Here is a 13,319-nt window from a genome sequence, read left to right as displayed (position 1 = left end):
CCTCCTGAATTCCAAGTTCCTCCTTGCCTTGGAGGCACAAAACCTTTTATTTTGCCTAGAACAGTCTCTATCTACCGCCCATCCAAACACAGACACACACACGTTCCCACCACCATGCCATAACTGACCACTCTATTCATCCCAGGAGGTTGGGCTGAGCTGTCACATCCTTGGACTTGAACTTGCATAGCCTCCTGGCACCGCAGCCGCCTCCACAGTGCTTAACCCTAGGGAAGAGGTAGTTGCCCTATTGTCTGTCTTCACCAGGGCTTTGAGCTGCCTGCAGGCAGGAACTCAGGCTCTCTTGCCCACAGAGGCCTCCCCAGGCCCAGCACGCTGCCTGGCACCTAATAGCCCCTCGAAAAACATTTTGCAAAGGGTCGAATAAGCAAATGAAGGGGAGGCTCCCAGCAGTTCTCAGGGAGAAAGCCATTCAGATGCGCAGAAATCAAGGCTTTGGGACATTCCAGGGACTCACTCAAGGTTTCAGAGCCAATGAGAGTGTGCAGGAGACTGGGAGCTCATGACTGTGGTCATGGGGCCTGGAGTGTCTGGTCCAGGGGAAGTGTGCAGTGCTGAATGCATGAATGAATGAATGCATGAATAGATGATGGAAGGATGGATGGATGGATGACACACAGCCTAGAGAGGAACTGAGGCCTCTCAAATCTGGCGATCCAGTGCATTTTCCCCCTCCCACCTCCCCCTGAATATCCTTTTTCCTAGAAAGCTTTTTCTCCCTAAGCTAATGAAGCTTAGGCTTCAGGGCCCCTCTTTGTACCGGGCCCCTTCCAAGGCCTTGGACTTCATTTCCAACATCATTTTAAATTTTATACTCTGTTTCTTTTTTATTTGTTTGTTTGTTTGTTTGTTTTTGGCCGCATCATGCGGCTTGCAGGATCTTAGTTCCCTAACCAGAGATTGAACCAGGGCCCCAGCAGTAGCAGTGAGAGCCCTAACCACTGGTCCACCAGGGAGTTCCCTGTACTCTGTTTCTTAAAAAGAGATCCCTGAATTGATAAGCTACAGGCCACACAATACCTGCCTCCACCTCTGCTCCCACCTCACCTGACTCACCTTGGTGTCAAGATTCAGCTCTAGCCATCCAGTCTAGGAGACCTTCCCTCGCCTCCCCCCATCCAGGCACAGCTGCCCTCAAGCGCTGAGCACGAATCCCATCCAGACGGCCGTCACCACATCTGTACCACTTTGCTGTTTGTTTCGATGCCTGTTTCTGTCTACGAGATTGTAAGCTCTTTGAGGGCAAAGCCTATACCCAGATTGGTCTACCCCCGTATCCTTGGTGCCAAGCTCTGTGTCTCGTACACAAGCAGTTAATTCTGTCAATTCAAGCAGTGAGTGAATGCGTCTGCCACTGCTTTCCTCACAGAATCCTAGAGTTGTCTGTTCTTGTCCATTTCAGACCTTTGCTCAGGCCAGCCCCTCCCCTGGAGCCCCTCCTCTCCTTTCCAGCCACTGGAATCCAACCCACCCTGCAGCCCCAGCCCAGGTGCACAAGCTGCCCTGGGTGCTCCAACGCTGCTCCCACCTTCACTCCCAAACAGGCCTCTCAGCACCTCTCCTTCTGCCTTTGATAACTTTTATTAGTGGTTTTAATGTGCAAAGTCTGGTTCTTCCATAAACTCCTTGGAAACAAATTCTTAAACCTCTTGCGTTTCCACCAGCGCCTTGTGCATTACAGGTGTGTGATAAATATTTGCTCATTGACTGAGGGGCTCATTAATAGTTTCAAATGCCTATCATACAAGAATTTTAAGTCAGTGTCTCTGTTCTTAAAGATCTCTGGGAGACAGTGGGAAAATGTGAATGGAATTCATAACGGGAACATTAAAATGGCATTTTAGTGTGGCAATATGGCCAGACTGACTAGTGTCCAGCAAAATTGACCCAAAAAGTTGCCAGAAACTTTTCCAGTTCCCTCAACTGCAATGCTGTGGCCACAAGGTCGCCTCTCTCCTGTCTTTTGGGGCGCCCCCATCTTTGCAGGAGGCCGCGGCCTCCGAGCTTCGGCTAGCTGGGGCTTTTTCTCTGCTGTGGCGAGGCAGCTTGGATGCTGTGCCATTGGTCCCAAATGGCCAGCCACCTGGCAGTGATGTGGCCTTTCACTAATGTTGTACCTTGAAATCAAAGCGCTTCTGATTCTCCACTTTCATTCCTCTGGACAAAACACAAAAGATTTTGATCCACACAAAGAAATTTATCTTGTTCGCTTCTGTGTTCATTGGTCCCCCCCAATATGTATTGTTTGGTTCATATAAAAGATCAAAAAACCCCTCTTTCTAGCTCATTATGTGTTCTCTACAATGCTCTTGGTGAGCTATTCTCCCCCTGTGTGCCCTTCATGTTGACCTTTCTGCTCATTGACCCACATCAGTCAGTTTCTTGACCGAACCCTGATGTGCCTTTAAATTATTGGGTGGAAAAATACAGCTGTTTTCTTTATAAAGCACATTGACTTGCTTCTCTGAAATGCTGTACTTCGTTCCACAACGAGAGTGTAAGGGCTAGGCTGGGACTCTGGTCCACCGTGAGCTTAATTTTTGCTGGACCAAATCAATTCCGTTTTAAATCCTAAATGAGTTCATGCTGAGAAAAACACAACCAAAGCAAGCCCTTGGAAGGTAATGCGCCAGGGAAACCAAGCTTGTGCGGTGGTCAGTGATTACTCAACAAACCAGCCCCTACGCTAATCAGTTTATCTCTTGAATTATAGAGCCTCACTCTGTGGATTGCTAGAAATGCTTTCTATTTTTTTAAACTCCAACGTGGGTGAGGCTGGAGACAGATAAGCCCTGACAGAAACCAGCAAATGTATGGAACCTGGAACTAAGGAAAAGGAAACGGATTCAAAAGGGGGAACTTAAGATGGCCATAAAAGGTCCAGTGGTTAGGACTCCATGCTTCCACTGCGGGGGGCCTGGGTTCAATCCCTGGTCGAAGAACTAAGATCCCGCAAGACGCATGGCACGCCAATAAATAAATAAAATTTTTTTAATTAAAAAAATAAAATGGCCATAAAACGAATGGAGTCAAGGGACGGAAGCAAACAATGGACAGAGAAGCAATTAAACTAAACCATCTCATTTCTATAATCTCTGTATTACATTCAAGAGATCCTGGACCGTGGATGAACTAATAATGAATTCTCCACATGTTGATGTTTTTCTGGTCCAGCATTTCTCAGCCTCAGCACTATTGGCATTTGGGGAGATGATTCTCTTTTGCGGGGGGGTGCAGGCATCCTGTGCATTGTTGGATGGCATCCTTGGCTTCTACCCACTAGATGCTGGTAGCAGCCCCCTTCCCGGTTGTGATAACCAAAAGCATCTCCTGACATGGCCAGATGTTCCCTGGGGAGCAAAACTGCTCCCCTGCCCCAGTTGAGGACCACTGGTCTACTTCCAGAATGTCATAATCTCTTCCATAAGATACTGTCTCATTTAAATCAGTCTTCATTACATCCTTGAGAAGTAAACAAGGTAGTTATTAGCACCCATACTTCACAAATGAGGAAACAGGCTTGGACATTAAGCCACTTGACCAAGAACCCTCAAGAGAGCTAGAAACCGAATTGTTTTCACCCTTAGCCAGGGCGAGCCCACCTGCTTCAGGGCACACAGTTTCAGGAAGCATGAGATGGGGTGGGCAACAGTAATTTTCAACAAGAGCACAAAGTGGAAAAAGATAAGCCCTTGAGTGGATTCGTCTCGTGATACATTTATAAGTTCAGATTTAAGACATTTACCTAAAGTCGATTGATGAGAATAAGGTTGTCTTGGGGAATGGAAGTGTTAGAAGCAGGATAATGGAAAAAAACAAAAGTGCCCACGTATTAAGTGCCCTCCTGGGCCTGGCACACCTGTGTCATCTCATGGAACCCTCACAACTCCCCCATGGCTGGTGCCAACTGTAACAGCCCATTTTACAGAGAGGAAACTGAGGCTCAAGGATAAATAACCTCACGCGTGGCACAGCAAGAAAGCGGCTGAGACAGAACGTGCCCTGGGATCTGCCTGGCTCCATGGCCTGACATCTACACCGCCTTTGTCTCCAGTCTGGTGGCTGCAGTTTTGTATCTGCCTGGGCTACCAACTTATTTTTTTTAATTAATTCTTATTTGAGTATAGTTGCTTTACAATGTTGTGTTAGTTCCTACTGTACAGCAAAATAAATCAGCTACACATATACATATATCCCCTCTGTTTTGGATTTCCTTCCCATTTAGGTCACCGCAGTGCATTAAGCAGAGTTCCCTGTGCTATCCAACTGATTGCTGTATCCTTTGTGATGGTATGAAAACACCAGCTGCAGCCTGGAATTGTTTTCACAGTCCTCCTTTACACGGATTCAGGAGCTTGAAAGGAGAGTCAAGGGGCGATTTCATTTAAAGCTGAATGGTATCAACAACCAACAAATGCTCACATCCTGTTTTTGTTTTTGTTTTTTTAACAAATACGAAAATCAGACAAGAAGCACCCAACACTTACAGTATATGCTAAAACCAACCAAAATGTAGTACGATTGTGACTGTGCCTTTGTTTCTCTTTGCCCAGCCAGCCAGAGGGTCCTGGAGCGATGGCCCAGCAGATGTGTCTGAGGTTTAACAGAGCCCGGTTCCCAGGGCCACAGCAATCACTCTGCACACTGGCCTCCAGAAACGGATTTACCCAGCCTAGAAGTCCAGCAGGGTCTGAGCTTGGTTCCAATCCTCCTGGTCTGTGACACATTCACTGCAGGACCAGCACAAACACAGAACCAACGCCCCAAAATGAACCAATTCAAATCATTGCTAACAAGCTGGTGGTCTCCACCGTTAGCATTTCATATAGAACACTTTTAATTGTGTTTCCTTCCCATTATACTTTTTAAACAGTTAAAGATGCATTTTCTTAACAAGCAGTTTGAATCAGACACTTTACGAGAACTCTGATGCTTCTAGAGACAGGTGAATGACTTGAAAACCACTGAAATTAGAAATAGGGGTTTGGGGCTTCCCTGGTGGTGCAGTAGTTAAGAATCCGCCTGCCAACACAGGGGACACAGATTTGAGTCCTGTTCCGGGAAGATCCCACATGCCTCAAAGCAACTAAGCCCGTGCACCACAACTACCGAGCCCGTATGCCACAACTACTGAAGCCCACGCACCTAGAGCCCGTGCTCTGCAACAAGAGAAGCCACCGCAATGAGAAGCCTGTGCACTGCAACGAAGAGTAGCCCCGGCTTGCCGCAACTAGAGAAAGCCCGCGTGCGGCAACAAAGACCCAACGCAGCCAAAAATAAATAGATAAATAAAATTAAAAAAAAAAAAAGAAATAGGGGGTTGAAATTTTGTCCACAGGACCAGTCGTAAATCAAGAAAACTTTGTCTTTCAAATACAGGAAAAGTGGCCTAAATTCTACTATGAGCAGCCCTTGAGCCTGGAAGATTCTGGAAGGTGCTGGAAGCCACTGCTGACTTATTCATCCAGGACTCAGAATCCTTCCTGGAGGAATGGCCTTCCCACCACTGATCTGAGAGGAGTGTTCAGAAGGGGGCTGAGCTCATCCCCCAGGAACCCGCATTCTGAGGTCTTCATTAACGTTTCAAAGCCAAAGCCCTCCTTTTTTAGAGGGACAAAGAGGAAGGCGGGCCCCTCCTCCAGCAGATCTGTCCCACCCATCCACTCCAGGTAGCGGTAAAAAGCCTGGGCGGGAGCAGGTCTCCTTTCTGAACCGACCACAGGGCTGGGCACTGCTGCAGCCCCTGCTTGCTCGCCCTTGCTCACCGGAGGATGTGCCTGGGTGCCAGGAAGCTGGAAGCTTTGATTTAAAAAGAAGAAAAAACAAAAAAAGGACAGAGAGAGAAGGAGTTGTAGGGATCGACAACCCCGTAGCTTTCCCTAGAAAAATGAAAGCTGCCCACCAGCCTGCCGAGACTGGGTCCTTAAGATGGGCAGCTCAGTTTCAGCCCCCCTTCCTTGTGTTTTACTTTCTCCAGTTGCATTGTAAATTGAACGAAAAAGGATCTGAGCAATCAAAGGCATATTCTCTGCAATACATAGCGGAATATAACATTTTCCCATTTCACTCAAACATGATAAAAATACTGACCTACGCTGGGCTGTGTGCCCGACGGTGTGTTTGTCTGCCCGCCTTCTTTGCATTGTGTCTACCTGCGTGCCGATGTTCACCAGCATCAATGTTTATTAGAGATGTTAGGCTCTTAGTGTGGTTGAGTGTGGTTGCCTAATTTTGTAGAGCATCCAATTTGGACACACTGGCTCTAAATAAATGCTTCCCCGTGATGACGATGATAAGGATCCCAGCAGCGGCGCTGAGTCTTAGGAAATAGAACTCGGGTTGGGGTGAAAATCTAGGAACCCTTAGGATCTAAGGAGGGTCGAGTCATCTGGTCCCGGAGGGCTGAGTTTCTCCTAATCTCCACCCCTGATCAGAATCTACCTTTTCACCCTTCAAGGTCCAGTTTCAGGACTGTTCCTTTATAAAGCCTTCTGAGTCGTGCTCAGGGCTTCCTCCCCCCAAATCTGAACCTTTCCGGGTAGTGCAGAAACTTGAAACTTACAGGGGGGTGACCCATGACATTGCTTGTCTTATTATCTGTGTGTGTGTGTGTGTGTGTGTGTGTGTGTGTGTGTGTGTGTGTGTGCACAATAGTAAGAGCTAATGTTTCCTGAGAGCTTTCTTGGATGCAGGGGCTATGCTAAGCAATATATATGTCATACATATGAAATACATATATATAATGATATATATAGATATTCTGTCTCTCCAGCTAAATAATTAACTCCTTATGGGCAAGAGCTAAGTTCTGAACTTGTTTCTATGCCCCCAAGAGAGCTTAGGATGGTGCAGAGTACTCAGTAAACATTCAATAAATATTTCTTGGCTGTCAACAAATCCCAAGAAATTAGTAGAGTTCACTCTGGAAGGAATGTTGAGTGAAACAATAATGGAATCGGATTCATCGATGAACATTTTTTTGACTGCCTGATGTACAGGTATAACCAATCTGGGTTGTCATTCATTAACTAATTGTGTATCGCGGCCAAAGAGCATGGGTCTGGAAGTCAGGTGACATAAATCTCATCCCACTTCTGTGACCGGGTCAGGGTAGTGCCTTGGGCGAGCCTCTTCCCCTCTCTGGGTCTTAATAGCCTCAAAAAAGGAATTGGACTAGATGGCTGTAAACCTCCTTCCAGCCCCAGAAGGATGTGATTCTACAGCTCTACCTACAAATGCACACGCTTCCTGTTTGTGACATAAAGCCCCACAGAAAAACAAAGTCGGCGAGAAATTATGAAAAACATCGGGTGCCGTGATCATTTGCACCCTCTAAGGATGCTCAATTCAATAAATTCCACCCCTGTACCCAGCCTGCCTCTCCAGGGCGACAGAAGATTCAAGGCTGTCAGTGGAGCAAACCAAACAGTCTCTCCCCATAATTGTATTGACAGGATATCAGCCGAGTTCCGATGGCAGGAAGGGTGCACCCTGACAGGTTCTGTAAAGGAGCCTTGAAGGCTATTGTAGCAGGAGCCTCTGTTGAGTCACAGAGTTCTGGGGAAATGAGAATCAAGCAGGGAGAAGCTTGGCTCTTTCTCTATTTAATTTTATTCTTCCCAGAGAGTCACATTTGAAGGAAAACTGGCTAACCACGCGTCACTTTATACAATAGAATAGATGCCCTTTCTAATGGAAAACATTTACATCTTCTTGTGACCACATTAAAACATGGAGCTGATTCAATCAGCCCCACTCAATAGCCAGTTGGCTTGGTTTTAAATGAGGCAAAGAGTTGTTGAGCTCTTGCTGATACAATATCTGCTTGGATGTCTGAGGTTTTCACTTTTCACTTGGTTACGGTGGCATCTTGCAGACATGTTCTTGAATAACTGATGCGTGTACGTCCCGGTAAATTCCATGGGTGTGAAACAGCAGTGTTGTGTTTGTTCAGGCAGTGTGTCTGCATTTTAAATGAAAAAAAAAAAACAATCCAGATCCTATTCACTGGAGAAAGCAAATCTGAGCAACAGCCCCCCAACATGGGGGAGTAAATGACTCTTTCTAAGGTGCTAAGTTCCCCCAATATAGATGCAACCTTCAGATTCAGACTGAGACAAAACCAAAATAGACTTCAGTCCCAATCATTCTCCTGCAGACACCCCAGGCAGAGGGCACTCCCACCTCTGCTGCACACAATGAGAACTCGCACAGAAACAAGGGTTTGAAAATCTGGGATTGTGAAACTGACATGCCACGGTCAAGAAATCCACAAGCCACGCCTCAACAGAAATTTCAGCGACATATTATTTTTAAAAAGATTTTTTTAAAGGCTCCACCATCTTGGATACTTTCAATCTTCTTTTCTTGGGAGCTGAAAACCTCAAAGTTTTTTTCATCATTTAAATTTCCTTTAAAATAGAGGAAGCTTTTTGGAGTGGTAAAAGTAAAGCTGGGCGGGGAGCCAGGGAACGTAGCTTCTACCCCCAGCTCTGCCAGGACCTTGCACAAAGAACCCACCACAGACAGCCTCAGCATCCCCAGTGTAAGGAGGGGTCTGGAGAAGGTAACAATCAAGGTTACTCCTTGCTCTCAATGTTTCTGCAGCTTTTACTTAGGCCAGATTTTAGTAGAAAAATCTGGTAGTGGTGGTCAGTATTGAAATGTGGACATAATCTTAACTGCTACTGAAACTACCTTACGGCCCATCAAGAACTGGAGGGAGGAAAGTAAGAAGGAAAGACCTGCTTTCCTGACAGGAAACAAGCTGGGCACGATCACCAGGGCGCCCCCTGCTGCTTGAGCCGAGTCACCGCTGACGGGGCAGCCCTTCTCTGTGTCTCATGCTCTGAAGACAGAACCCTCGGTGGTGGGTCAGTGTCTCCTGCACATTTTCCAACCCGAAGTTCAAGTTCAGGAATCAGGACTGAATTCATCTGGAAGCTGTTCAGCTAGTGCCATCCGGAGGCCAAATACTGTCCTTCTTGATATGCAGCACGAGCAAAAGGAAAAAAGGGAGGGGGAATTTTTACCTATAGATGTATGTTATACATGTTAAACACATGTATATTGTACACACACATGTGTGTATGTGTGCACATGTATATGTAAAGTGTATGTGTATATACAATCTATGCATATACCTATATGTACGTATGTGTCTCTATGGATATATTATAGCTTGGGGTGGGCATCACACTTAATTCACCATGGAGAATAACTCCATTACGCTGTCCATTTTGTATTTAAGTAGGAAGGAGTTGGTCCACCAGTAACTGCTTGAGTAAGGGCAATGATCAGAGGTGAGGAAATTGATTCTCCCCTTGATCCCAGAGTGGTGAACCCCATCTGTCTGTGCCATCTGTCCTCTGAGAGTGGCTCTTCTCACCTAGAAATAAGTGAAGGACTTTGCTCCACTTTGGGAGGCCTAGGAAGGGGAGGTGTTAGATGGAAGGGTGCCTAGTGTGATAAGCCAGCTTCTCCCAGCTGCTGGCCCAGGAAAGAGTTTGGGTAGGGCAAGAGGAGAGAATCCGTGTTTTCATAGGAGCCAGTTAACTCAGCTAATTCTACCACGATGTTAAGAAAGCCCAGGTTCCCTGTACGAAACAAACAAACAAAAAACTAACAACAACCAAAACCTCTGGGCTCTAAACAGCTCCTGGCGTTCAGATAAATAATTGTTACTGAATCCACGGTTATCACCTGCGCCTTCCACCCACGGAATCTGGGGAACTGCGCGCATTTTTAAAGGCACACTGCCCTCCAGTGGCGCAAGGTAAAATTGCTCCTGACCAGCTTCCCAAGCGCCAAACTTCAACTTGACCTATCCTGGGGCCCCGGAAAGGCGCGTTGATGCCACGCCAGCGTTGGGTGAACACCAGTCCCGAAACGTAACTAATGTAAGGGAGCGTGCGATCAAAGAGGAGGCGACCTAGTTGGAAACCGCGGCTCCCTCGCTCGTTTGTGCCTGTGGGACCCCTGGGGCAGAGATTCGCGCTTTTTGCCTCTTAGGGTCGTAATTCTGGTTAAGAGTATGATTGGGTGGAAATTAGCGTGTGAAGTGATGCTTCCAAGAGACGTACAGAACACTTGCTACATAACAGCAGCCCAGGCGTGCAGGGGAATCGGGAGAGGCGGCCTGCACCCTGCGAGGGCTGGCAGGTGGTAAGGACGCAGTCTGGGTGCTGCTACCTGTCTGTCACCCTGTGGGTTCACCCTGCGTGAATACATAAGCAAAGAGCCGCCAACTCGCAGGGATTACCTTATGCAATCTTCCCAATCACTCCCTTTAATGAGTGCCATTATCATCCCACTTTGAGGATGAGGAAACTGAGGGTCAGCGAGGCGATGCGGCCTGCCCGTGACCGCCCGGGGGTCCAGGTCTGTCTGGACCAGAGCTGGAGCTCCCAGTGCCAGGCTCGGAGCGGAGCGGTGGGGCCGGGGCAGGACGGGGGGAAACCCCCGGCCGCGTGCGTGCCCAGTGAGGGGACGAGCGCAAGAGGGTGATGGGCGTGGGGACGGCTCACCTTGACGATGAGCGGGTTCTGAAACATGGAATCTCGCACGACCCCCAGCCTCTCGTTCTCCATGCCCGGTTGGATGTCGGCCATGGTCAGGGGCCGCCGCGGGGGTGGGCAGATCTGGCTGACTGTGCGGCGCACCGGCGGCTTCTTCTTCCATCGCGTGGGGTCGTGGCGGGAGGTCCTGGCTTCTGGCATCCTGGGGGTCACGGGGAGTCGGCCAGCCGGCTGGATCCAGCGCGCTTCTCAGGTGGGGGGCCGGTGCGGAACTCCGAGGGGCCCTCTGCCAGTCCCGGGACGCACCACCCGGACGCCAGGGTGGACACCGGACGCCGGGCTCCCTCCGGAGCGAGGCGCCCCCACCTCGCGCAGCCCCCTCGTTGCAAGGAGCAGTAAGACCTACATAAGCCCCTCTGGTTCCTGAGAGCGTCTTCTGGGCGCCGCGCTGCGGATTCGAAAAGGAGAGAAAATCAAGACCACCCCTTGAGGAAGAATGGAACCGTCCGTTTCCATGGCGACAGGACGCCAACGGCACAGGAACAGGGCTGGTCGATTTACTTTCAGGAAACTTTTTGGCGGCCACCTAAGTGGACGTGTTTCGAGTTTTCTTAAGTAGACCTGAGAAAAACCCAAGAATCACCACTGGGCTGTGTTAAAAGCGACGGAGTTCTAGAAGGCCATTTACACTTGACTTCCAGGTCAAAGACCCACCTCACCCCCCACTCACCACGACCCCTCTCGCCGCCCCTTCCCACTTCTCCCAACGACACACACACACACACACACACACACACAGCCCGGGGCAGAGCGTTACGTGTTTCAGAATGAAATAGAAATCCACATTCCAAGCCTGATGTTACTGCTAATCCACTGGGTAATCTCAAATTAGTCACCTTTTGGGTCTTCAGTGTTTTCTTCTGTGAAGTGGGTAGGGGGGAAAGTCTAGAGTTGAATGAAATCAATGGTACCCAACTTTGTGCAACAGAATAAAGGGAAGTTGCAAAATACAGATTCACTGAATCAGAATATCTGGAAATGGGATCTGAGAATCTGTATTTTAATCCTTCTTCCCCTTTGGATTGTTTTTTAAGTTCAAAGCTATGGAAACTTTGAAAGAAGAGTACAATGAAAACCCATATAGACTTCACCTAGATTGACTGGTCCTTAGTATTTGCCACGTTTACTTTCTGTGCGTGTGTGTGTGTGACCATGCACACATACACATTGCTAAACCATTTTGAAAAGATCTGCAGACAGTATCATATCTGACCCTAAATACATGTATCTGCCAGGAACAAGGACATCCTCATACAGAACTACAATGCTATTATGTCTATGGATTTTAACGGGATACAATAATGGTGCCTGATATGCAGTCTGTATGCAAAGTTGGAAATCTGCACGTTTTAAGAGCTTCCCGAGTGATTGGTGCAGTGTTTTGGGAACCACTAGCCTGGACGATCCCTAGTCTGCCTTCTAGTCCCAGCCTTCAGTGCGGTCATTCACCCATCATTATCATCGTCATTAAATGTGCAAATATCCACAAGGCTCTGGGTAAGGGGTTCACCACAGAGAAGGTGCACAGACAACACACCTGCACTTCAAGGCCTTGCACAGCCACAGTGGACAACACCAGCATTACCTTTCCAGAGCAAATCAGACAGACTCCCCACTGTCCATCCAAGGCCTGAAGTGGCCCTTGGGTGGTGACAGGTGTATGATGTACGCTTTATGGTTTCTCTCGTCTGCTTCACTTTCAGACTTTCCCATAAATGAGCGCTGTGCACTTTTTAATCAAAGCTGCTTGGCAGCTCACACAGAGGAAGCGAGGTGGTGCAGCAGGGCGCAGGATACTGGAGTAGTGGAAAGATCACAGGGTTGAATCCTAGCTGGGGCCGCATAAGTTCCCCTGTGACAAATTACACGAGGCCCTAGTTTTCTCATCCACAAAGTAAGGCTGATATTACCTAAGAAAGATTTCCTACGACAGGGGGTGATTACAGGATTCCATGAGAAATCTCTTTGCTGGTGTGATTGTGTTCACTATGCAGTAAGACTAAAAGTTTGAGGGGCATGTATACTGGCCTCGACTTGATGGCCTGCTTAAAGCTTTACTTTTAATCATAAGCTAAGTTTCTTCAGGACTCAGTGGAAACGGGAGAATCGGAATAGATCTTCAAGGCTTCTTCTACCTCTAACCTCCACCTAAGTTCAATGGGCAGTAGACTCCGCACCACTGAGCCCCTGCCAACCCCTGCCTTCACCCCTTACCTCTGTCCCCGTCACTCACGGTGCTCCCGCTACCCTGGCGGGAGTTTCAGTTCCTCCAGCAACCAAGTTCAGGGCTTCTGGATTTGCTCCCAGCCTGGAACACTCTTCCATCGATTTTTGTTCACCCTTTTCATTTAGAACTCAACTGTCACTCGTCAAAGAGCCTTCCTTACTATCTAACCTAGCTCTCACTGTCCCTAGTCGCTCCCCATCACATTACCCTGATCTATTTTCCTTAAAGGATAATCTGAAATTATCTTGGTTGATTAGTTTGTTTTCTGTCTTCCTCAGGTTAGCCCTCAGCATCTTGTTCACTCCTGGACTGCAGACGGACCTCAGCAAAAAAAACTGTTGAATAAATGGCATGAATGAGCAAGTCGGCGGAAGGGCTCTGTCCCACTTTCTTAGTTTTAGGATCACGCTCTACCCTGTCCCACCCCACTCGCAACAAGCCCGGGAACAAACTGGGCAGAAAACGACGCGAGTCTCAGCCCCACAGCCAGCGAG

The 13,319-nt window shown here is 48.0% G+C and overlaps 1 protein-coding gene across 1 annotated transcript in view; it reads right to left on the bottom strand.

Annotated features, from left to right (window-relative positions):
* The window catches only part of CFAP77 (cilia and flagella associated protein 77), a 136,737-nt gene extending 123,423 nt beyond the window's left edge, over nt 1–13,314 (bottom strand). The window contains exons 1-2 of the mRNA XM_079927541.1: nt 12,813–13,314; nt 10,548–10,986 (exon numbers count right to left, since the gene is read on the bottom strand). Coding sequence (XP_079783667.1) covers nt 10,548–10,739 — 192 coding nt within the window. The 5' untranslated portion in view covers nt 10,740–10,986; nt 12,813–13,314. The remainder of the gene's footprint in view (nt 1–10,547; nt 10,987–12,812) is intronic.
* Nucleotides 13,315–13,319: the final 5 nt, after the last annotated feature.

Source organism: Stenella coeruleoalba (genome assembly GCF_951394435.1).
Source record: "Stenella coeruleoalba genome assembly, chromosome: 7".
Taxonomy (NCBI): domain Eukaryota; kingdom Metazoa; phylum Chordata; class Mammalia; order Artiodactyla; family Delphinidae; genus Stenella; species Stenella coeruleoalba.
This window is presented reverse-complemented; position numbering and strand designations above follow the sequence as displayed.